The 23,302-nt window shown below is 38.6% G+C and overlaps 1 protein-coding gene across 31 annotated transcripts in view; it reads right to left on the minus strand.

Moving 5' to 3' along the window:
• Positions 1-23,302, minus strand: part of EIF4G3 (eukaryotic translation initiation factor 4 gamma 3) — a 343,267-nt gene that overhangs the window by 207,702 nt on the left and 112,263 nt on the right. For 22 of the 31 annotated variants that reach the window (XM_043444851.1, XM_043444852.1, XM_043444850.1 and 19 more), the window contains one exon: positions 9,867-9,995. The exons of 2 other annotated variants lie outside the window; for them this stretch is intronic. Coding sequence is in view for 19 of the 29 variants with exons in the window: in XM_043444844.1 (XP_043300779.1) it covers positions 9,867-9,995 (129 nt within the window). In the remaining 10 variants the exon portion in view is untranslated. Of the gene's footprint in view, positions 1-2,315; positions 2,396-9,866; positions 9,996-23,302 lie in introns of those variants that run through there. 7 more of the 31 variants (XM_043444862.1, XM_043444861.1, XM_043444865.1 and 4 more) reach the window with 5 other exon arrangements.

Genomic DNA, 23,302 nt, shown 5'->3' on the forward strand with positions numbered 1-23,302 from the left:
GACCCTTAGCATTTGTTTTTGTGTGGCCACCTATGAAAAGGTTTTTTAACCTATTTAAAGGGCTGAAAAAGAAGAAAAACCAGCAGCAGCAACAAAAGATAATCTGACTCCAAAATATTTATTATCTGGTCTTTCTAGTTTGCTAATCTATCAGGGGCTGGCAAATTTATCCCTGTTTAGGTCCGGATAGAAAATATTTTAGGTTTTGTAAGGCATACAATCTCTGGCAACTACTAAACTCTGCAATTGCAGCACAAAGGCAGAATTCACAAACAAATTAGTATGGATGTATTCTGGTAAAACTTTACTTACCAAAACCATGAGAGGGTCCAAATTTGGCCCTTGGGTCATAGTCTGCCAACCCCTAACCTATACGATACTAACTGATCTGTCCATTTTTCTGAGATGTGAATCTCCCACATTGATTCAAATTTGACCACTTCCATTTTTAAAATTTGCTTTAAATATATTCTAAACCAATTATTAAGTATCTAAGAGTTTATAATATTACGTTCTCTAGAAACTATTTATTGTAGGAATTATTTCTCACCCATACAGCTTTTTGCTTTAAACTGTATGTTGACTCCTAAAGGTTGCTTATACCTGCTTTCTTATTAGCATTTTCCTTTAAATGCTTTCCTGCTTTTGTTTTTAATCTTTTTGTGTCATGTTCAAATGCATATTCCTAGATTCCAGTTTTTGACAAATTGAGTGCATATTTAATAGAGAAATTTAATGTCATTATTATTAGTTAGCAAAGACGATGTTTTATACCATTTACTTTGTTTCTTTTTACTTTGGTATTTATTTTTTGGCTGGACTGGGTTTTGGGGGCTGCATGGGCTTCTTTCCAGCTATGAGAATGGGGGCTGCTCTACCTGTGGTTAGCGGGCTTCTCGCTGAAGTGGCTTCTCTCGCTGCAAACCCAGGCTCTGGGGCGCACAGGCTTCAGCGGCTGCGGCTCCCGGGCTCAAGGGCACGGGCTCCGTAGCTGCGGTGCATGGGCTTAGCTGCTCCGCAGCATGTGGGATCTTCCTGAATCAGGGATCGAACCCATGGTTCCTGCATTGGCAAGCGGATTCTTTACAACCGAGTGACCATGGAAGCCCTGTATTTACTTTGTAATATCTCCTTTCCTACTTCTTGTTAAATTCATGGGATTTATGGTCCCATCTTATTCGTTATTACCAAGATAACTACTCTTGGGCCTTCCAGGTGGCACAGTGGTGAAGGATCCACCTGCCAATTGAGACACAGCAGATGAGAGTTCAATCTCTGGGTTGGGAAGACTCTCTAGTGAGGAAATGGCAAACCACCCCAGTATTCCTGCCGAGTAAATCCCATGGACAGGGGAGGCCTGGTGGACTGTAGTCCACAGGGTCGTAAAGAGTCAGACACGACTGAGCACACACGTGTCCTTTTACCATTATCTGTGCTCTTTACTTACCTACTGTCTCTCGGCTCTAACCTAGGCTGTAAGTAGGAGGGTGCTTTCACCTCCTGTCAGGAAGGCTTGACACCAGCTCCATTCAGATCACGAGTCTCTGAAAGCCACTTAGAGATCCAGCCGCAAACACGCATGCACACCTGATAACCAAAGTACTAGCCTCACCTCTCACCTGCTGAGTTTCTGATGACCAATGTGCAGTAAAACGTCCTTCTCACAAGTCTAAGCAACAGTTTCCTAAAGAACTTTTCCTCTAAGCTCCTAGGTTCTCACAACACCACCATTTCTCCTCTTATAGTTACTAATCTCCGGACTACTGCAGTGTCCCTTTGAGAATCAATCAGCTAGTTTATCCAAGACTCTCAGTTCTATAAAGATTCTAGATTTTTTCTTTTGGTCATGCTGTGAGGTTTACTGGACTCCCGGGTCCTTGACTGGGGACTGAACCCGAGTCCTACGCAGTGAAAGTGCAGTGAAACTGCTGGACTGCCAGGGAATTCCCAAGATCCTAGCTTTCTTATATTTCAAGTAAACTTTCTCATTGATGGCAGATGAAAATAAATAAAGTCTGTTAGTTGTTCAGGCACATCTGACTCTTTGCGATAACATGGACTGTAGCCCGCTAAGCTCCTCTGGCCACTGGATTTTCCAGGCAAGAATACTGAAGTGGGTTGCCATTCCTCATTCCAGGGGATCTTCCCAACCCAGGGATCGAACTTGTGTCTCCTGCTTGGCAGGCAGATTCTTTACCTGAGAAACCTTCTCCCACTTTCATGCAAATTAACCCCCCCAATTAATCTGGTTAAGAATATATACTTACATGACAGATTAAACTTGGAACAATATTCTACATGTCTATGGTACCTACCCCTCTGCTGACCTTTCTCCCAACAGTCCTACCAGCTTGCTTCTCCCACAGCTCTCTGAATTACATAAATGGTGCTATGAATGACGGTGCCTTCTCCCTTACCTGCAAAAAAAATTCATACATTGAAGCCCTAATCCCCTAGGAGTGTGACGGTATTTGGAGAAGTGGCCTGCAGGAAACAATCAGATTTAGATGAGGTCATGGGGTCCCTCATGATGGGAGCAGGGTCTTTGTAAGAGACACCAGAGAGTTTGCTCTTCTCCTCTCTCCGCCACGTGAGGAGGCAAGGTGGCCTTCTGCAATCCAAGTAGGAGATTCCCATCAGGACCCAAAAGTCAGCCAGCACCTTGACCTTGGACTTCCTGGCATCCAGAAATGTGAGAAATGTCTGTTGTTTAAGCCACCAAGTCTACGGTACTTTGTTTCAGTAGTGTGAGCTAATTAACCAAGACAAGTGGAAAATAAATTTTTGCAGAATAAATCACAAGCACTCTGAATTGAATAGTCAGAATACTCCATTTCCTGATTCTCTTTAAAACTATTCTATTTGCTATTCCCCGATTTAGTGGTACATGCTAATTTCCATAGGTGAACTGAAGTTGCAATTTTCAACACCATAAAAAACTTGAAATAATGTCACAGCTATGTAAAAAAACAGACTGGTGGCACAGAAATGAGTTTCTCTTCTTAAACTAAGGGAAGTAAGTGAAGTAAATCTACAAAGAAAACTCCCAAAGAGATGTGTACTACCTATTAACACAGTTTAGTGGCAGTGAGAGAAATCAAGAAGTACCTCCCAGAATGTGTCCAGAGAAAATGACTCCTTAAATGTGAAAGAGAAAAAAAAAAAGAAAAAAAAAAAAAAAAAAAAAAAAAATGTGAAAGAGAGAAAATCCTAAACCTTTTTCCCTTCACAAAATTAAGATGAAAATAAACATCATCAACAAAAAACTGAGCCTACAGCAAAGACGATGAAAGGAATGCCTGTAAAATCACTCAGTTCATCCTCACTGGTTCTTACAAAATTCATCAATTTTCTAAACAGTGCTTAATTAATATAGAACTCACTTTTAAAACTTTTACTCTTTATACTTAGATATTTCAAAATACAGATTCTAGTCTTTTCTCTAGTTACATGGAACGTAAAGAAAACCATACCCAAACAAACCCGTAGGCATGGGAAGCTATTAAGATTGCATAAAAGATGAAATTTAGAAAACATCTGGTAAAGTCCTACTTTATAAATATGGTTGCAACTACTTTTGTTAATGAAGAAAAAAGACAAAAGAGTTAAAATTCTTTATCAAATATGACCACATTAAGATAAATCTCAACAATTAAGAGGAAAAGGGCTTACCACAATTATGTAGAATATTTGAGATGAAACCACAGGTATAAAAGATTAGATTTATAAGACTTTATAACTTACTTTTATACTAATGACACTTGTAAAGGCATATTAATTTTAAACTATTTAATGACAGTATGTGCTGGTGAATTTTCAGTAAAGTATAAATTTTTAAGTAAGTACACATATTATCAACTAAAAAACAAACAAAAGAAACAGGATTCTGGCAACAGAGTCAACTAAATGCAGTCTATACTGCAGTTTCTAGAGCCTACATCAAATTTTCCTTTGCCACAAATGCAGCTTCCAAACACCAATGATGCCAAAGACTGCTTTAGACAGCTGTAGTATGCTCCATGGGGGGAGAAGGCAAGTATAAAAAACAAGAAATTTTGCTTCACTTTCTTTTTTTAAAGAAAGTCAACATTCATCTATTTCAACAATGAGATGTGAAAAAGATTTTCAAGGTTTCCCCTACTTATCCTGCTTTAAGCAAGGTTGATTGTCAGTCATCAAACTCAGAATTTGTCATATTCATGAAAGACATTTTTTTTAAAAATCACAAAAAATATAAAAACTTGTTTGCAATAAATAAAATTACTGTTTAGCTTAAAAAAAAAAAGCAATTTGCAAAGTCTGAAACAACTTGTCAGTCAACAACTATGAGGTAATGCTGAGTATTTTTCCTTCGATTTCCGAAAGAAAAAGGAAGTCTAGAAACTTGGATAAAGGAAAATGATTATAGGGACCATAAGTCATTTAATCACATTGTTTTGTAATAATGAAAATAGTATGAATGAAAATAGTAAAGTTAAAATAAGTATCATGATAATCACTACTCCTCAGTGAAGAAGTTCTTTGCTCAGTATTTCCAGAGACAATAAAGAATCTAACCAGTGGGTCACATACCATCACCATCTCAGTCCACTATACAGCATGATCAAGTTGGTCTCTCAAAACAGAGAGGAACCAAATGAAATTTCTAGGAACAGGAAGTGGGAAACATGTACCACTCCACTTCTCTGCATTATTCTGAGCATGTCTTCTCAGCAATTACTTTGAGCATAGCTTAAGAACTTAGACAGTGACACCAAGGAAAGGACTAGTCATTGAACCTGACAATTAGTGCCAGTTTGGGCTCCTGACTTTGTAATTTAGCTCCATTATGTGAAAATTAACTGAGTTAAAACAAATGTGTACCAACAATCAAGTAACAAGTATGAAACGTTTTTGTTTTCCTGAACTAATTTAAGATACTCAACTATCAAACTTCTGATCTATTCTAAAAGACACAAAGTGAAACAGAATGCAAAGTCGGCCTAATTTTAATTCAAAAATATAAAATTCAAAATTTTTTCATATTAAGAACTGGGTACTCTCAAGTAGTTTCCCAAAAGCATGGAGATTTTTTTTTTTTTTTTAAGCATGGAGATCTTAAAGGGAATTCAGATCTCATTTAATATAAGCCTCCTATTTACAATGAGGAAAACTAAGCATTAATAGGAACTTCCAATAGTTGAACTCTGAAATAGTATTGTCAAGGCTGGGACAATTGTTTAACACAGGGCTCCTGACTTCCAGGAGAATGCATTTCTTTACTTACTTTGAAAACTGCCTCAGAAGATACTGTTAAATTCCAACATTATTCCCACAGTAAGGATATTCTCAGTTTAGAGACTGTTCAAGTACTGCCATTTCAAGGTGACTGAAAAGAATCCACACCTAAAAAGACTTTGTGTCTGATAATTTTCCACAGTTGGACAATTTCTCTTGAACTATAATAGTTCTCTAATAGTCAATAATTATATATATAATAATTATATAAAATCTCTAATATATTATTATAGATATATTAGACAGAAGATCTAATCAGATATATAGTCCCTATAGATAGATATATACCTATCATGGATATATCGATAGATATCTCTATATCTATGTATCTGTATCTAATTATATATATTATATATTAGATATTATTATATAATAATCTCGAATAGTCAAAATTTTCTGATTTTCATTAAATGAAATCTCCTGAGGGAACAGGGCTAGAAAGATTTAGAAGTCACATAACAAAGGAAAATGCACATAAAGTCTTAAAACTTGAAAAATGCACAAGTGCATGTACTTGCACACACATGTATAAAATCCTATCCTGAAGAAATAGGTTAAATAGGTCGTCACTAACAATGGAAGGAAGAGACTGGGAGCAATTTTCTACCATGTCCTTCTTTTATGTTTCAAAGGTATGAAATTTACTTTTCTTCAGCATAGCTGCTTTCACTCAAACCATGATCAACTGATTTCAGGCCAAACATTGAGTCACAGACACAGGTTGCTACTTGGAACAAAACGATCTGATTCACAGAAGAACAGGAGATTGTCACTTCTAATAGCACATGTGGTTAAAGAAGCTTCTTTCATCTTTTCTGCGGTTGATTTGAAATCGAACATTAATAGTTCTGTGTATAAGAATAAACCACACTATTTCCAATAGAAAATGACCAAGCCAGGCTTGTACTTTTACCCTGGAAGGAATAAGCAAAGACCTGGAAAGACATCTCAAACTCCTAGAGGGAGCTTCTAAATTTCACACTAATACCAGAATGGTAGCCAGATTAGGTGAGTTAAGACACACACGCACACACACGTGCACACACACACCCACACATCCTGAAAAGAATCAAGTTGGAGATGCACAAAAATACCAAGTGTCACTTAATGAAAGCATACATGTGTCCTCTTCTCAGGCAAGATTTTATATAATCTTGGTAAAAACCCTCTTGAAGAGCAGCAGAATTCTAATTCTACCCTATATAGCAATGAAGAAACCAAGTTCTAGAGATACTCAAAAATTTACCCAACATCATATAATCAGAAACTGACAGATCAGGTCCCAGAACCTGGAATCTATTTGACTCTAAGCCTGAAAAATTTTTCCCACTATTTTGAAGACTCTACTTTCCATCATGATCCACAAACATGTTAACTATTAAAACCTAAGGAGATTGAGTTTCCCGCAAAACACCTCGATTTTCCAGGTATGTCAATTTAGAAAGATTTCCTCAACTCTATCAACAAACATTAAGACATTGTTAAGAGACAAATAAATTCATTATAAGGCTGCCTCCCCTGTCTGAAAGGTGGGTATAAAAGTGGGTAGTGAATGAGATGTGATGTACTGGGTTCATTCATCAAATCAGGAAGAATGATGATAACAAAAAAGACCACAAAAGAAAAGCAAGGTAACATCTGGTGACCTTTCTTGGGATTTACGCACTCTGACTTCTAAAAGCAACTCATAGAATGGCATACAAAAAGATATTGGTGGGCTCGACAACTGAGACCACTGCTAGATCATCCTTCCTTAAATGCAAACTATGCATCTGCAAGCCGCCCTCTTTCAGAACACTTCAGCGCTTTGGGCAAACTGCTGAGGTCAAGTCACAACTGGGAACAGGAAGAATTTGAAATGGAAAACTAAGCTATTCCCCCTTACATGCCAGCTATTGACCGCTTGCCTTTCAGCTCAAAAGTCAACCTATTTGCCAGTTCAGAGAAAATGGGTCTGGCACAGTGTAAATGTTTCTCAGTAAAGGACACTGTAAAGATACTGCAAGAGGGGAGGGTTCTGCCCCCCACTCTCCCCAGGGTACAGCAGCCAGCAGCGCCCAGAGGCTGACGGCCACCCCAGGCACCCTCTCAGGCTGCTCTGCAGCAGAGCGCCTCCACCAAGAAACTGCCCTGGGCAGGGTTTCCCCTCAGTGACTCAGAATTCTGGCACATTCCAGAGAGCTGATTTCTAGTTCTACTGATGCAGTACCGCAACAATTTCTCTACCATTCAGAGAACCACATCAAGCCGATCTCAGCCCAAGGTGGGGGTGGGGAGCAGCCTCCTGCCTAGCGCTAGCATGAGAGAAAAAGAGGCATACGGTTACAAAGGCCCTTTTTTTTTTTTAAGATTTTGGAGAGAACATACATTACACTTGAGTTTGAGACACCTCAACGGACCTTCAAAGTGATCTGCGAGGTTTCCAACTTTGATTTAGGAAAAGAAACAAGGAGCCTGTGCAAGAAAGTTCAGGCTGCAACGCCAGCTTCTCTACCACACGGGACCGAGGCTCCAGGTTCAGGCCGTCTGAAGTGTCCGTGGCAAGCAGAGCTGCTTACGGAGCCTCGAGTCATCCTGCTCCGCAGAAGCTCTTTGCCAAAGGAACTGGTGCTAGAGACGTCAGCTTTCCTCAGCATTCTGTAAGATGGATTTCCAGCACGCTCCACTGGTGAGACATTACTGACGCCACGTACTCTCTACTGTTAGGTATGCCATAGCCATGCGCTCTCTGGTAATGGGGTGAAGAAGAATCCCCAGGGGAACTCTAACCTAGCCCCGGGAAAAGCAGCTACTCTGTACATTTGTTGTTTTTGCATCCTTTAAGGTTTTCTCTCATCACTCCAATCCCCTATTATACTTAATAAACCCTTTATACAAAACTTTCCCTACTCAAACAACTACACAGTGTTTCTTTTCTCCTGAGACACATTCCTGGGTGTTCACTGGACAGACTGATGTTGAAGCCGAGTACTTTGGCCACTTGATGCAGAGAGATGACTCATTTGAAAAGACCCTGAGTGCTCGCTTCGGCAGCACATGTACTAACACTGAAAAGACCCTGATGCTGGGGAAGACTGAGGGCATGAGGAGAAGGGGACGACAGAGGATGAGATGGTTGGATGGCATCACCGACTCAATGGACATGGGTTTGGGCAGACTCCGGGAGTTGGTGATGGACAGGGAGGCCCGGCATGCTGCGGTTCATGGGGTCACAAAGAGTCGGACACGACTGAGCGACTGAACTGAACTGAGACACATACCAACACACCGTATCAAGAGCTTGGGTGGCTGTCTTCCATACTATGAAACCAACATTGGAAACATCTTAAACGATTTAGAATTCGCTTTGACATGCTTCACTTTCAAAGCTCAAAGTTAACCAGGAATCACTCAGACTGAGCTTGAGCCCAGCAGTAGCAGCAGCAGCGGCGTTAGCTGCTCCGTCGCGCCTCTCCGAGACTCCACGGGCTACAGCCCGCCGGGCTCCTCTCTCCAGGAAACTCTCCAGGCCAGAATACTGGAGCAGATAGCCATTGCCTTTCTCCAAGGGATCTTCCCAACCCAGGGACTGAACCGGGTCTCTTGCACTGCAAGCAGATTCTTTATCATCTGAGGATGAATGGTGCTATTTCAATCATGGTTTGGCATACTGCACATTCCTTCACCAAACATTCTATAGCTTAAACTATCGTTCATCAACCCTTAGCTTATAACTGCCAGCCTTTAGCACTATTATTAGTAATTCTTTCTCTTATTATTCAAGCTCTTCAAAGGCATAAAAGATAAAGAAGCATAAAAGATAAAGGCCCACATCAAAAACAAGTTACAAAATTAATTTTCATTATTAAAAGGAATGGTTATGAGGTATAAATATTGATAATCTCAAATAGCATGATACAAAGTTACTGGCTTAACTATGTCTACATTCCAATAAGAGACATCCTAACTCTATACCACTGTTAACCACAAGGAAGATCAAATAAGCATGTAATGGTGAGTTGGCGCAAGCTGAAAGAGCTCTTGGGAAAGGGCTTAATATGCAGGGAACCCACAGGGACACCTTAAAACAGTATAACAGTGTCTCCTGTGCCTAGTAACTGGAAATAAACTAATAGTTCACTACTCTTGAACACTTCAACAAAATTTTAAGCCTAACAATTTTAATACCAACAAAAATTACTAAGAGGAAAAGACATCATATCTTTTAGAAAAGTAGAAACTAACTGTCAACAATCCACCAGAAAGTGAGAAGCAGCAAGACTATCAGATCACACACTGAAATGCACACACACGCTTCATGGAATTGGTGAGGAACCTGAGAATTATACTCTAATTTCCAAAACAATCAAACAAAAAAACCTAAATGTCACTGCCAGTTTATTCTCAATGACTCCAGAAACGAAATGCGTAAAACTGTTACTAGCCACCATTATGGGAGGTATGTCTAAAAAATGTAGTAACACAAAACAGAAATAAGACAAAACTGAAATTTCTCTTCAAATAATATTGTATGTTTGTGTAAAAGTTTGCTTTAGAAAAATTCGGCCTTTACAAGGAAATTTATTTTAGGAAAAAAAGGTTTTTCTTACTTGAGAGAGTCCAGGGGACGATGCATGTCCCGGGGGCGTTGCCGCAAGATTTGGATGCCCCTTGTTTATCTCATGTGCTGAGTAAGGGGAAGGGGTCGGGGGTCCCGGCTGCCTTGCTACTTGTGTTACCTGTGAAGAAATCAGTATTTAGTAAGAGTATTAGTAACTCAGTACTAATAAATATTGCAAAAGTAGCTTATTTTTAAAAAATTAAATTCTCTATCTCACAAATTATATTAAAATAAATATAAAATAAGACTAAAAGCTTAAAATTTCATAAACTGAAACAATGAAATTAGTATAAAAAAAGAGAAATGAATATTTTTATCCACTTGATAAAAGATTCTCAAAGCATACTAAAAACTAAAAATTTTAAAGGAAAAATATAAACAAAAAAGCCAGACTAGAAACAACATCCTATAGGATGCCATTTATTTGATATTTTGTAAAAGGAACAAAAAGGAAGTATCAATAAATGATTACAAGAGCAAATAGTAACTACAAAAAGGGCACAAGGAGATTCTAGGGAGTGACAGAACTTGCTTCAAGATCATGCCTGTATGCAGATTACGTGCCTCTCTGTACCTGTCAAAACCGATGGGAATACACACAGAACTGTGATAAGGCGAATTTTACCTTAAATAAATTATACCTCAATAAACCTGATCCAAAAAAGTTACTTATAGAGCATAATCGCATTTTTGTTTCTAAAAAAGCACATCTAAATATACATATACATATTTCTATGTGTATTTATGTGTAAATACGTGTGCATATATAAATATATACATACTCACAAGTATGTAGACATCTTATTAAAAAAGATTTATAAAAAAGATACACAAAGATATTAATAGAAAGCAGGCAAGTGTTTTCCCATCATTTTTATATTTTCATATAGTTCAACAGTCACAAACCTGAGCAATCAAAAAAAATAGCATATGCTTTTATGTAAATAAAAATTATGTCTCCCCCACTTTTTATTGGTAATAAACCACCCATCAGCCTTTGAGAAGCATGAAACCACTTTGCTCCGGCCCCTTTCTAGCATCTAACAATCAGTCTAACCAAGCTCTATCCGTCTAACCCACGAAAGTACTGGCAATCTGCTAACCTCCTGAATAAGGGGCGACGCTGCGGCTGTGTGTGTTAAGTCACTCAGTCGTGGCTGACTCCGCGACCCTACGGACTACAGCCCGCCAGGCTTCTCTGTTCATGGGCTTCTCCAGCAAGAATGCTGGAGTGCTTGCTATTTCCTTCTCCAGGACATCTTCCCAACCCAGGGATCAAACCCTTGTTCCTTATGTCTGCAGCACTGGCAGGCATGTCCCTTACCACCAAGACCACCTGGTAGGCCCCATCTACCCATCTGAGACATAACTTCCTGCTTTTTCATGCTGATTAACTTTCTGTAATGTGGCTTTTGTTCAAGTCTCTGTGGAGCTGTGGTTCTTCTGGCTTCTTCTGTCTGCCCTCTAATGTAGGAGGCGAAGAGGCTACAGTGAGCTTCCTGATGGGAGGGACTGGTGGTGAGGTTATCTAATATAAAACAATTCATTCTCCTTAGGTTGAGTGGAGCCATGAATCCCTTGCAATCTAATAGAAACAAACTTCTTCCTATACTCATATTTTTAAATGCATAAATAGATTACAAGAACCAATTATGTTGAAATATGGGTATTAATACATTAAGACAAAATTGTGATATAATATACATTCTGTATTACTGTATTGAAAATAGTAACTAACGACAGTTGCTGCCCCATTCATAATTCAAAGAAATGATAACATTTAGTGAGATATTTTAACCCAGTTCTTAGATCCCCTGAATTCTACCACAGAGTTAAAAACTCTACCCAGGGAGAAATGGAAGTGGTCTCTAAATGACATTAAGTTTTCCTAGAATTCAGTCAGTCAGTCAGAAGCTCTGAAGAAAGTGTACTCTTGGTAATTTAAGCCTAAAATTCTTTGCATGCATGCACACTAAGTCACTTCAGTCATGCCTGACTCTTTGCAACTCTATGTCTACAGCCCACCAGCGTCCTCTGTCCGTGGGATTCTCCAGGCAAGAATACTGGAGTGGGCTGCCATGCTCTCCTCCAGGGGATCTTTCCGAACCAGGGACTGAACCCGTATCTCTTATGTCTCCCTGCATTGTCAGATTCAGTTCAGTTCAGTTGCTCAGTAGCATCTGACTCTTTGTGAACCCCATGGACTGCACCACGCCAGGCTTCCTTGTCCATCACCAACTCCCGGAGCTTGCTCAACATCATGTCAATCAACTCACTGATGCCATCCAACCATCTCATCCTCTGTCATCCCCTTCTCCTCCTGCCTTCAATCTTTCCCAGCATCAGGGTCTTTTCCAATGAGTGGGTTTTTCACATCAGGTGGCTGAAGTATCGGAGCTTCAGGTTCAGCATCAGTCCTTCCAATGAATATTCAGAAATGATTTCCTTTAGGATGGACTGGTTGGATCTCCTCGCAGTCCAACAGATTCTCAAGAGTCTTCTCCAACACCACAGTTCAAAAGCATCAATTCTTTGGTGCTCAGCTTTCTTTATAGTCCAACTCTCACATCCAAACAGGACTTCTGGAAAAACCATAGCTTTGAGTAGACGGACCATTCTCAGCAAAGTAATATCCCTGCTTTTGAATATGCTGTCTAGGTTGGTCACAGCTTTTCTTCCAGGGAGTAATAAGTGCCTTTTAATTTCATGTCTGTAGTCACTATCTGCAGTGATTTTGGAGCCCAAAAAAATAAAGTCTCACATTGTTTCCCCATCTGTTTGCCATGAAGTGATGGGACCAGATGCCGATCTGTGCTTTTAGAATGTTTTCAGCCAGCTTTTTCACTCTCCACTTTCATCAAGAGGCTCTTCAAGTTACTCTTCGCTTTCTGCCATAAGGATGGTGTCATCTGCATATCTGAGGTTATTGATATTTCTCCTGGCAATCCTGATTCCAGCTTGTGCTTCAACCAGTCAGGCATTTCCAATGATGTACTCTGCGTACAAGTTAAATAAGCAGGGTGACAATATGCAGCCTTGACGTACTCCTTTCCCAATTTGGAACCAGTCTGTTGTTCCATGTCTGGTTCTAACTGTTGCTTCTTGACCTACATACAGATTTCTCAGGAGGCAGGTAAGGTGGTCTGGTATTCCCATCTCTTTAAGAATTTTCCAAAGTTTGTTGTGATCCACACAGTCAAAGGCTTTGGCATTGTCAATAAAGCAGAAGTAGATATTTTCTTGAACTCTCTTGCTTTTTCAATGATCCAACAAATGTTGGCAATTTGATCTCTGGTTCCTCTGTCTTTTCTAAATCCAGCTTGAACATCTGGAAGTTCTCTGTTCACGTAATGTTGAAGACTTGCTTGGAGAATTTTGAGCATTACTTTGCAAGCATGTGAGATGAGTGCAATTGTACGGTAGTTTGAGCATTCGTTGGCATTGTCTCTCTTTGGAATTGGAATGAAAACACCTTTTCCAGTCCTGTGGGCACTGCTGAGTTTTCCAAATTTGCTGGCATACTGAGTGCAGCACTTTCACAGCATCATCATTTAGGACTTGAAATAGCTCAGCTGAAATTCCATCACCTCCACTTGCTCTGTTCGTAGTGATGCTTCCTAAGACCTACTTGACTTCAGACTCCAGGATGTCTGGCTCTAAGTGAGTGATCACACCATCATGGTTATCTGCATCATTAAGATCTTTTTGGTATAGTTCTTCTGTGTATTCTCGCCAGGTTACGTCTGGCAGGTTATATTGGCAGGTTATGTCTATCTAAAACAGACATGAATACCTAGAGGTTCAGCTACCCATTCCCAAAGTTAAAATAAAATGGACTCATGGAGAACTAGTACACTCAAAAGCTTACAGGTTAAGAAGAGACACAAATATGGTAAAAAGGGACCAAAGTTTAAAATCGAAATTAACTGTATTTCACTTCTTTACTGCTTTTTTTTTTTTGGCCATGTGACATGTGGGATCTTAGTTCCCAGACCAGGGATCGAACTTACACCCCCTACCATTGGAAGCATAAAGTCTTAACCAATGGATGTCCAGGGAAGTCCTTCTTCCTCCTTTTCAACTAGCTTTATGATTTTCTTGAAAACTTTGTTTACAATTTCAAGTCAAAATTACATTTATAAGGGCATGAGGTTTACCATGAACTGTTATAGCATTTATAAATCTCAGCACGGCAATTTTTCAAAGGATAAAAATCAAAGTGCTATCTACATATCTACTTTAGGAAAAATTAATAACCAGAATGAAGAGTTCTTACATGCAAATCTCTCACTAACAAGGCTTTATAAATTTATATCCTTATTTCACATACTTTAAAACTTTAAATATTTTGATATTTTACTAAAGCAAAGCATCAAAATAGATACATATTTTTAACACTACGATAAAAATTTTCTCAGTGAAATAAGTTAGCTATATTAAATATCAGGTCAATTCTCCAATTCATTATGATAAAACAAAGATTAAATTTACCCAGGTAAAAAAATCCTAATGTGGGAAAATTTTTTAAAAATTGCTGATTAGGGGCTTCCCTGCTGGCTCAGTTGATAAAGAATCCGCCTGCAATGCAGAAGACCTGGGGTTGATCCCTGGATTGGAAACATCCCCTGGAGATGGGAACAGCTACCCACTACAGTATTCTGGCCTGGAGAATTCCCTGGACTGTGTAATACATGTATGTGACTCAAATAAAACAAACAGACAAAAAACCAAATCTTTCCTGAAATTAATAGTAAATGAATATTAAAATATATCACGATATGTCCATGTTACACAAAGCAATCTATAGGCTTTACGTGATCTCTATAAAACTACCCATGACATTTTTCACATAACTAAAACAAAGACTTCTAAAATTTACAGGGGACCATGAACACTTAGAATTCCCAAAGCAATCATGAGGAAAAAGAACAAAGCAGGTCACATAATTTTTTCAGACTTCACACAACACTATCAAGTCACAATAATCAAAACAGTGTGGTACTGGCGCACACACAGACATACACACACACACAAACAGATACATGGACCAATGGAACAGAATAGAGTTCAGAAATAAACTCACACACCTATGGTCAATTAATCTTCAACAAGGAGGCGAGAATATACAATGGGGAAAGGACAGTCTCTTGAGCAAGTGGTGCTGAAAAGTTGGAAAGCTGCATGCAAATCAATGAAGTTAGAACATACCCTCAGGCTATATATAAACTCAAAACAGCTTTAAGAGTTATATACAAGACAAGACATAAAACTCCTAGAAGAGAACACAGGTAAGACATTTTTTGAGATCATATTGCTATAACCTATGTCCTTTGAATATAGTGGCAAGTTCTCATGTAGTGAGGAAAAAAACACGTTTTCTCTTTATTTAGTATTAGTACCATCTCAACTGTGAAGGCTGGGAGCAGAAGTATAAAATAGCTAATTAACTACCTCCAAAGCTAAAAAAATTTTTCTCTTTTATACAATACTTTATTTAAGCAAAATTAATCAATCATTTCTTGGTATGCAGAGAGAGGGACAGTGTGTCTGTGTTTGCATGCGCACTATATTTAAAAGATTATATGCAGAGAAATATTCATTTTTTATGGATATTATAGTTTTGCATTGGCAATAATATGGAAGATCCAGAATTGTCATTCATATGCTCGTGGAAATATAGATTGGTACAAGTTCTCTGGGAAAGAACTTGGCCCTAGCTAGTACCTTTGAAAACAGGTATGTCCTATAGTTTACCTCTCACTTTGTTTTTCTGTCTTTCTTTTTTCTTGAAGGATAATGGCTTTATAGCACAGTTGGAACAGCAGCTCTGCCACATAGCCTAGCTCTTTGTAGGTATACATTTGTGAGAAAACAGGACAACGTGCACCAAAATACATGTACAAAAATATTCATAGTTGCACTGTTCTTTTTACCCAATACTGGATAACATGAACATTCATTAGCTGGAGAATGAATCAGTAATGAAATATTTTCCTATATGGAAATCAAATTAAAAACTAGAGCAACATTTCACAATTTAAATGACTCTCATAAATGTTAATGAGTGAAAAAGAACACAGAATATAGAGTATGATTCCAAAAATGATTCCAAAACAAACAAAATTTGATTGTATTAATTCAGAAATACATAACTGAATGGCAACACTGTAAACAAAAGCAGGAAATTTTTTTAAGGCATCTATATCAGGAAGAGAAGGAGTAGACATCAGAAAAGGCCATATCATTCTTTCATTCTTTTAAGCCTGGGAGGTGAGACAGTTTTTGTTTTAAAATTATTTGTTAAACTCTACTTTTATGTTTTATGCACTTTCAAGCATGTACAATTCTCTTCAACTCCCTAAAAAAGATTAGAAACAAAAACAACCAAATTATTCAGGATGAAGGTTAAAATACAGTGGTATTAGTTATACTGCTGTTCTACAAGAGTAGAAAAAATATAAAAAGAAAATAAACTAAAAGAATATCTCAGGACTTCCCTGGCAGTCCAGTGGTTAAGATCCCTGGATGGGGAACTAGGATCCCACATGCTGCAGGGCTTGGTCTAAACAAAAAATAAATGAAGGGAAAAAAGAAAGAAAACCTCTAAAATTTTGACTGAGTAAAAAGTTCAACCAGCTAGAAAATTTCATTCAAAAGTTCTACTTAAAACCATCTCCTATAAAATCAATGATATTTGTTGTTTAATGAGCAATATAACTTGAAGAATCTTTTGAAAATGTAAAGCTAAACCATAAAGACCATGGAAACTGAGATTAGTCAGTAAGTATAAAGTTGATTAAATAGAAAGTTGATTTGTTCAGCACTAAATTACCTGATTTAATAAAATACTCTGGCCAATTAAAAGCTATAACATATAAACTACAATTGCAAAAAATAGCTATTTAAAAAGTAAAGTTTCCTGAACATGATCATTCTCTTAACCCAAGAGGAATGAAAATACTGTGCAGGAAACGTATGTGGGGGGGAACGACCAGGTGTAAACAACAGGGAATAAGGTCTACAGAGAACTGGCGTGAATGCCCATCCCCCATGCGGAAGCAGACGCTCAGCTGGAGCCAAGTGCCACCATTCAGAATTTCAAACAAGTCACGCAGTATCTTCCAAGTTTTCAAGAAAAACTAAAAGTAAAGATTTTTACAAAACATTTTCCTGACTTCCAAAACACTGTACTAGCCAAATAAAGTACATCGATACCTGAAGAGGACAGACAGCCAGAGTGTGAATCTGGCTCAGGGGTACCTCATGATCACCAATGAAACATGAAACTTTCTAGGTTTTTTTTTTTCCTTTAGACAAAATGAGGAGCTATTTATTACTTTCAACAACAGAAGTAGAGTATCTTTGTACCACACTTTGAACCTAAGGTTCAGGGTAACACAAACAAGGCCACATACTGTGTCCATGTGGTGACTTGCATTACCTGAAAGGAACCCTGAACTTAGGGAACCTGAATGTTTTATGACAGACAGTAAGCATGCTGCCTTTTGCTCCAGAAAGAAAAATTATCTCTTTTATACAGTAAGCATGCGTGCCCATTTGCTCTGAATGTCTTATACACTGCTATGGTATTCTTCCATCTCTGTCACTTTATGTACTAACACAAGGGACAGGGTAATAAAAGGAAAATGAAAATAGTAATGCTGTGATGAATTTATCCAGAAATCACCAATCAGCAAATCTAGAAAGAATAAACTCTATTTTAAGGAAGTACTCACATATAGACTTATGATTGAATTCTAGACAGATATGAATGAATATAGATATATTGTTAAACATTATATACACACATATAAAACACATTTTTATTTATTGCATCTACATATACATGTTGCCCAATATATGCCAATAAAAACACAGCACTTAAAAACAATTAAATCTTTGTCAAAAGAATTGCAAAAAATTCCTGTCAAGAAATAATGTTTTCAGAAAAAAAATAAATAAATTCATTCCTATAAAGGCAAACACAGTACATAGTTTATGTCTGAGAAGTCATCCCTTAATTTTTTATCCCAAGATGAAGTTTACTTAGTGAAATCATCTAAAAGCATTTCAACAGCTGCAACTCCCACATGAAAATTACCAAGTTCAATCTGGGGTAGACTGGAAGGATTCCAAAGCTTTTCTTCAGTTCAGTTCAGTTCAGGCGATCAGTCGTGTTCGACTCTTTGCGACCCCATGGTCTGCAGCACGCCAGGCTTCCCCGTCCATCACCAACTCCCAGAGTTTACTCAAACTCGTGTCCACTGAGTCAGTGATACCATTCAAATATCGCATCCTCTGTTGTCCCCTTCTCCTCCCGCCTTCAATCTTCCCCAGCATCAGGGTCTTTTCCAAAGAGTCAGTTCTTCGCATCAGGTGGCCAAAGTAGCGAAGCTTCAGCTTCAGCATCAGTGCTTCCGGTGAACATTCAGGACTGCTCTCCCTCAGGATGGACTGGCTGGACTGCCTTCTTACTTGGCTAATTTCAATACTCAAGCCTCAGCTCTCCACCCCTCCTGGTGAGTTTTTCATATCATCCTACTTCTTCCTTCAGATTATTTATTTCCCAATATTTAGAGATATTTTTAACTACAAATATTGGGAAATAAAAGCTGATTTAGTCAATTAAAAAGGAACACTACAGTGAATACTAGAAAATTTTACTAAGTATCATGACATTTTTTCAAAATCAGACATTATTACTGCCAAACTCCTCCCAAAAACCAAGGAAAAGAGAAAGTATATTACCTTCCTCCTTGCTCTACTCTTAGCTACACTTATAAGGTTGAACCATGTGGAATTTCTGAAATTGAAGTTTTTTTTCACATTTTTTAAAAAGGCAATTTCATATAATTCCAGTAATATTTAATTACTCAAGCAAACAGATGCTGTCATGGACACTTCTACCATGGACTCTCTAAGTACTGGGTTCAATTCTGAGGATTGTTTCTTTTCATATTTATTAATAACTGGTAATGGAAGCTAGTGAAATAAAAACAGACCGCTACTTTTTCAATGTTGACTACCTACCTCAAATCAGTAATGAAATAAAAATAAGAAAAAAACATCTGCCCTCAGAAACATGTCTAGGAATCAAAGGTAACAAAGACAGGATACCATGCGGGAATCCTCCTTAGCCAGAGGGCAGACTGTGGTAGGCAGAATTCTAAAATGGCTCTCAATACTCCTGTCTCTGGTGCACATACTCTGTGTAATTCTTTCCCCTTAATATACCAGTGAACATGATGGAATATCACTCCTGTGATTAGGTAACTAAACAGCTGACTTCAAGTTAATCAACAGAGATTCCCCTGGGTGGGTCTGAACTTTTTAGCTGAGCTCTTTAAACCACAGTGAATCAGAGAGAGATTCTCTTGCTGTTCTTAAAGACTAAGCCTTCCAGATTATGAGAGGACCACACAGCAAGGACCTGAAGGTAGCCTCGAGGACCTGAGAGCAATTCATAGCCAACAGCCAGTAAGAAAACAAGGACCCGAGTCCAACAACCACAAGGAAATAAAGTCTTCCAACAATCCGAATGAGTATGGAAGTGAATTCCAAGCCTTACATGAGATGCCCTGGTAGATGAAATGAAAACATGAGGGAGAGAAGGAAAGTGAGAGAGATGGGGGAAGAGAGGGGAAAAGAGAGAGACAGAGACAGGAGGAAGAGACAAAGAGAAATCCAAGAAAGAGAGTGTGTGGGAGGGGGGAAGACGGGGGTGGGGGGGGGGAGATGGGGGTCGGGGCGGTGGGTGGGGTTAGACAGAGACACAAAGAAAGAGAGGAGGAGGGAAGGAAGGTGCAGCTTAGGTGAGAAAGAATCCGCCTGCAATGCAGGAGACGCCGGTTCGATTCCTGGGTCGGGAAGATCCCCTAGAGATAGGAAAGGCTACCACGCCAGTATTCTGGCCTGGAGAATTCCATGGACTGTATAGGCCATGGGGTCACAAAGACATGACTGAGCGACGTTCACTTTCACTTTTCACATGAGATTCCAGTCTCTTTGTTTATACTTTAATTTCAGCATGGTCCTAAGCAGAGGACCCTAACAGCTCAGGTCCACCTAATCTGTGAGATAACAAATGGGTGCTATGTTAAGCTGTTAATTCTGGGGTGACTTGTTACATAGTAATAACAAAAACTAGGGAAAGAACTCACATGCCAGAAAAATGACAGGTATAAGACCCTGAAAGTTTCACAAGGTCATGCAATGGGCATGACTCAACTGTTCCAAGTGGGGTAGGGAGTAATCCCCCCATCCTGAAGCTAAAAAGATACTGCAGCAGAGACAATATTGCTTAAGGGCTTAAGTATGGTATGGACTTTGATAAGTGGAGTAAGCTATAGGAAATTTTAAGCAGGACCATGACAATGGCACCCCACTCCAGTACTCTTGCCTGGAAAATCCCATGGACGGAGGAGCCTGGTAGGCTGCAGTCCATGGGGTCGCGAAGAGTCAGCCATGACTGAGTGACTTCACTTTCACTTTTCACTTTTATGCATTGGAGAAGGAAATGGCAACCCACTCCAGTGTTCTTGCCTGGAGAATCCCAGGGATGGGGCTGCACAGAGTTGGACATGACTGAAGTGATTTAGCAGTAGCAGTATGAGCAGATCTGATGTTTTCAAAGATCATTTTGGCTGCTTTGTGAAAAGAACAGAAGAACGTATGAATGGAAACAATTAGTTTAAATGCTATCACAATAAACTAGGCCAAAACTGATGGTAACTTAGAACAGTAAAAATAAAGATGAAAAGAAGCTGGAACAATTTGGGTTGTGTATCAAAGGCAGAGCAAACAAAATTCCTATTGATTTGACTGAAAAGAAGGGACAGAAAGGAATGAGGATTGACTGATTCACTTATTTAATATGTATTTACTGAGAACAAACTATATGTCACACACTGCTGCGTGGGATACAAAATTAGGTGAGTAAGATTCTAAAATCTCTGTCTTCATGGAATTTACCTCCTAGCTGAAGAAAACAAAATAATAATAAAAGATACAATAATATTTAAAATATATATTTAAAAGGGATAACTACATGAAAACAGATGATGGCTTTTAAGTTTATGGTTTGAAATATTAAGTGGGTGGAGATACTACTGTGAGATAGGGGGAACAGACTTAGGGGAAGGGGTAATCAAAAGCAACATATGCCTAACAGATATCCAAATGGCTAAGGAGCCATTTCAATATTTGAATCCAAGCTGAGAAGAGAAGTCAGGGGCTGGGGAGGATAAATTTAGAAGTAGGTTGGTACTGAACTTTCAAGTGGTCTCTAAACTAACTATGAAAACTAGCAAATAAAACTATGAAAAACCTTGCAATTTATAAACCGAAGGGATCTATTTGGTCAGTGTTAACTGTTGCATACTCCAGTATTCTTGCCTGGAGAATACCATGGACAGAGAAGCCTGGAAGGGAGTCACAAGAGTCAGCCACGCGGCCACGATTTAGCGACTAAACCAGCACCACCACCACCAAGACACTGCTCACCCTCTCAGTGGAATCAATGTGGCTAATTTCTCTACTCAGAATCCCTAAAGAATAAACAAGGTTATCACAGGACAAATCAAGAAAGTCTCAAACTAAAACTAAACCAAAGTCAGAATCTCAGAATTTTAAAGACAAAAGGTAACTGAAAGATAATCTAATTTCAGCAGTGCTAGGATCAATATAGACTTATTACCACAGAGAATGAGGCTCACAAGTATTTTTTTCTAGAATGGTTAATTTTTTTTTTAATTGACATATAACAAAAGTTCCTCTTTTTTTAATGGGTGTGCTGATGTCAGAACACAATATAAAGGACAGGACAGATAGCCATAATACAAACCAATTTAATGTGATTGCTAATTTTAACTCCTCTGGACACATACTCAATACTGATTGAGCATCAATACTCTGTCAGGCACTGTATTAAGCTATGAAGTGAAACAACCCTTGTCCTTAGGAGTTCCAATAAAAAGGATATCACAGTAAGTAAAGAAACAAGATGTGATAAATCCTATTTTTTAATGTATTTTCAATTTACTGTATTTAAAACTGATTAAAAATCAGACAAAACTAGGTCTGAAACTGTGGAAGGGTCTAGTGAAATCAGAGTTGCATGCAGAGAAGTAAAAAGCTTTAGTTCATACGAAGAATTAGAGATATTATTTTGAAAAGAAATTTGCAGAGTACAGGGATAAGAAAGTAAAGCATGCTCCACAAATAGGTAAGGGGTTCTCTTTAGAAAGGGCTGGGAAAAGAGAGTTCAGTGGAGTGATGCTGGTACAGCTGCAGTCTGATTATGGCCAGGCTGCAGGAAAACTGCATGTTCTTTGCTAAGACACGTTCATCTTTTTTTCTCAGCAAAGAAGAGCCACTGACTTTTAAAATGATGATGTAATAATCTTATTTATATTGTGAGGGTAAGAGATAGGGTAGCACGTCCACCAAAAAAAATTACATACTAATGTTCCTTATTCATAATAGCCAATAAATCAAGTATCTACAGCCAATATCCGTTGGATCATAGAAAAAGCAAGAGAAATCCAGAAAAACACCTACTTCTGCTGCACTGACTATGCTAAAGCCTTTGACTGTGTGGATCACAACAAATTGGAAAATTCTCAAAGAGATGGGAATACCAGACCACCTTATCTGCCTCCTGAGAAACCTGTAAACAGGTCAAGAAGCAACAGTTAGAATCAGACATGGAACAACAGACTGATTCAAAACTGGGAAAGGAGTGTACGTCAGTGCTGTATATCATCACCATGTTTAATTAATATATGCAAAGAACATCATGCAAAGTGCCAGGATTGGATGAAATACATGCTGGAGTCAAGATTGCAGGGACAAATATCAACAGCCTCACATATGCAGATGATACTACTCAAATGGCAGAAAGTGAAGAGGAAGTAAAGAGTTTCCTGATGAAGGTGAAAAAGGAGAGTGAAAAAGCTGGCTTAAAACTCAAAATTCAAAAAACTAAGATTATGATTTTCAGTCCCATGATTTCATAACAAATAGAAGGGCAAAAGGTGGAAACAGTGACAGATTTCCTCTTCTTGGGCTCTAAAATCACTGTGGACGGTGACTGCAGCCATGAAATTAGAAGATGACTGTTTACCGGCAGGAAAGCTATGACAAACCTAGACAGCGTATTTAAAAAGCAAAGACATCACTTTGCTGACAGAGGTCTGTATAGTCAAGGATAAGGTATTTCCAGTAGTCATGTTTGGATGTGAGAGTTGGACCATAAAGAAGGCTGAGCACCAAAGAATTGATGCTTTCAAACTGTGGTACTGGAGAACACTATTCAGAGTCCCTCGGACTGCAAGGAGATCCAACCAGTCAATCCTAAAGGAAATCAAACCTGAATATTCATTGGAAGGACTGATGCTGAAGTTGAAACTCCAATTCTCTGGCCAC

The sequence above is a fragment of the Cervus canadensis genome, chromosome 24, assembly GCF_019320065.1.
Source record: "Cervus canadensis isolate Bull #8, Minnesota chromosome 24, ASM1932006v1, whole genome shotgun sequence".
NCBI lineage: Eukaryota > Metazoa > Chordata > Mammalia > Artiodactyla > Cervidae > Cervus > Cervus canadensis.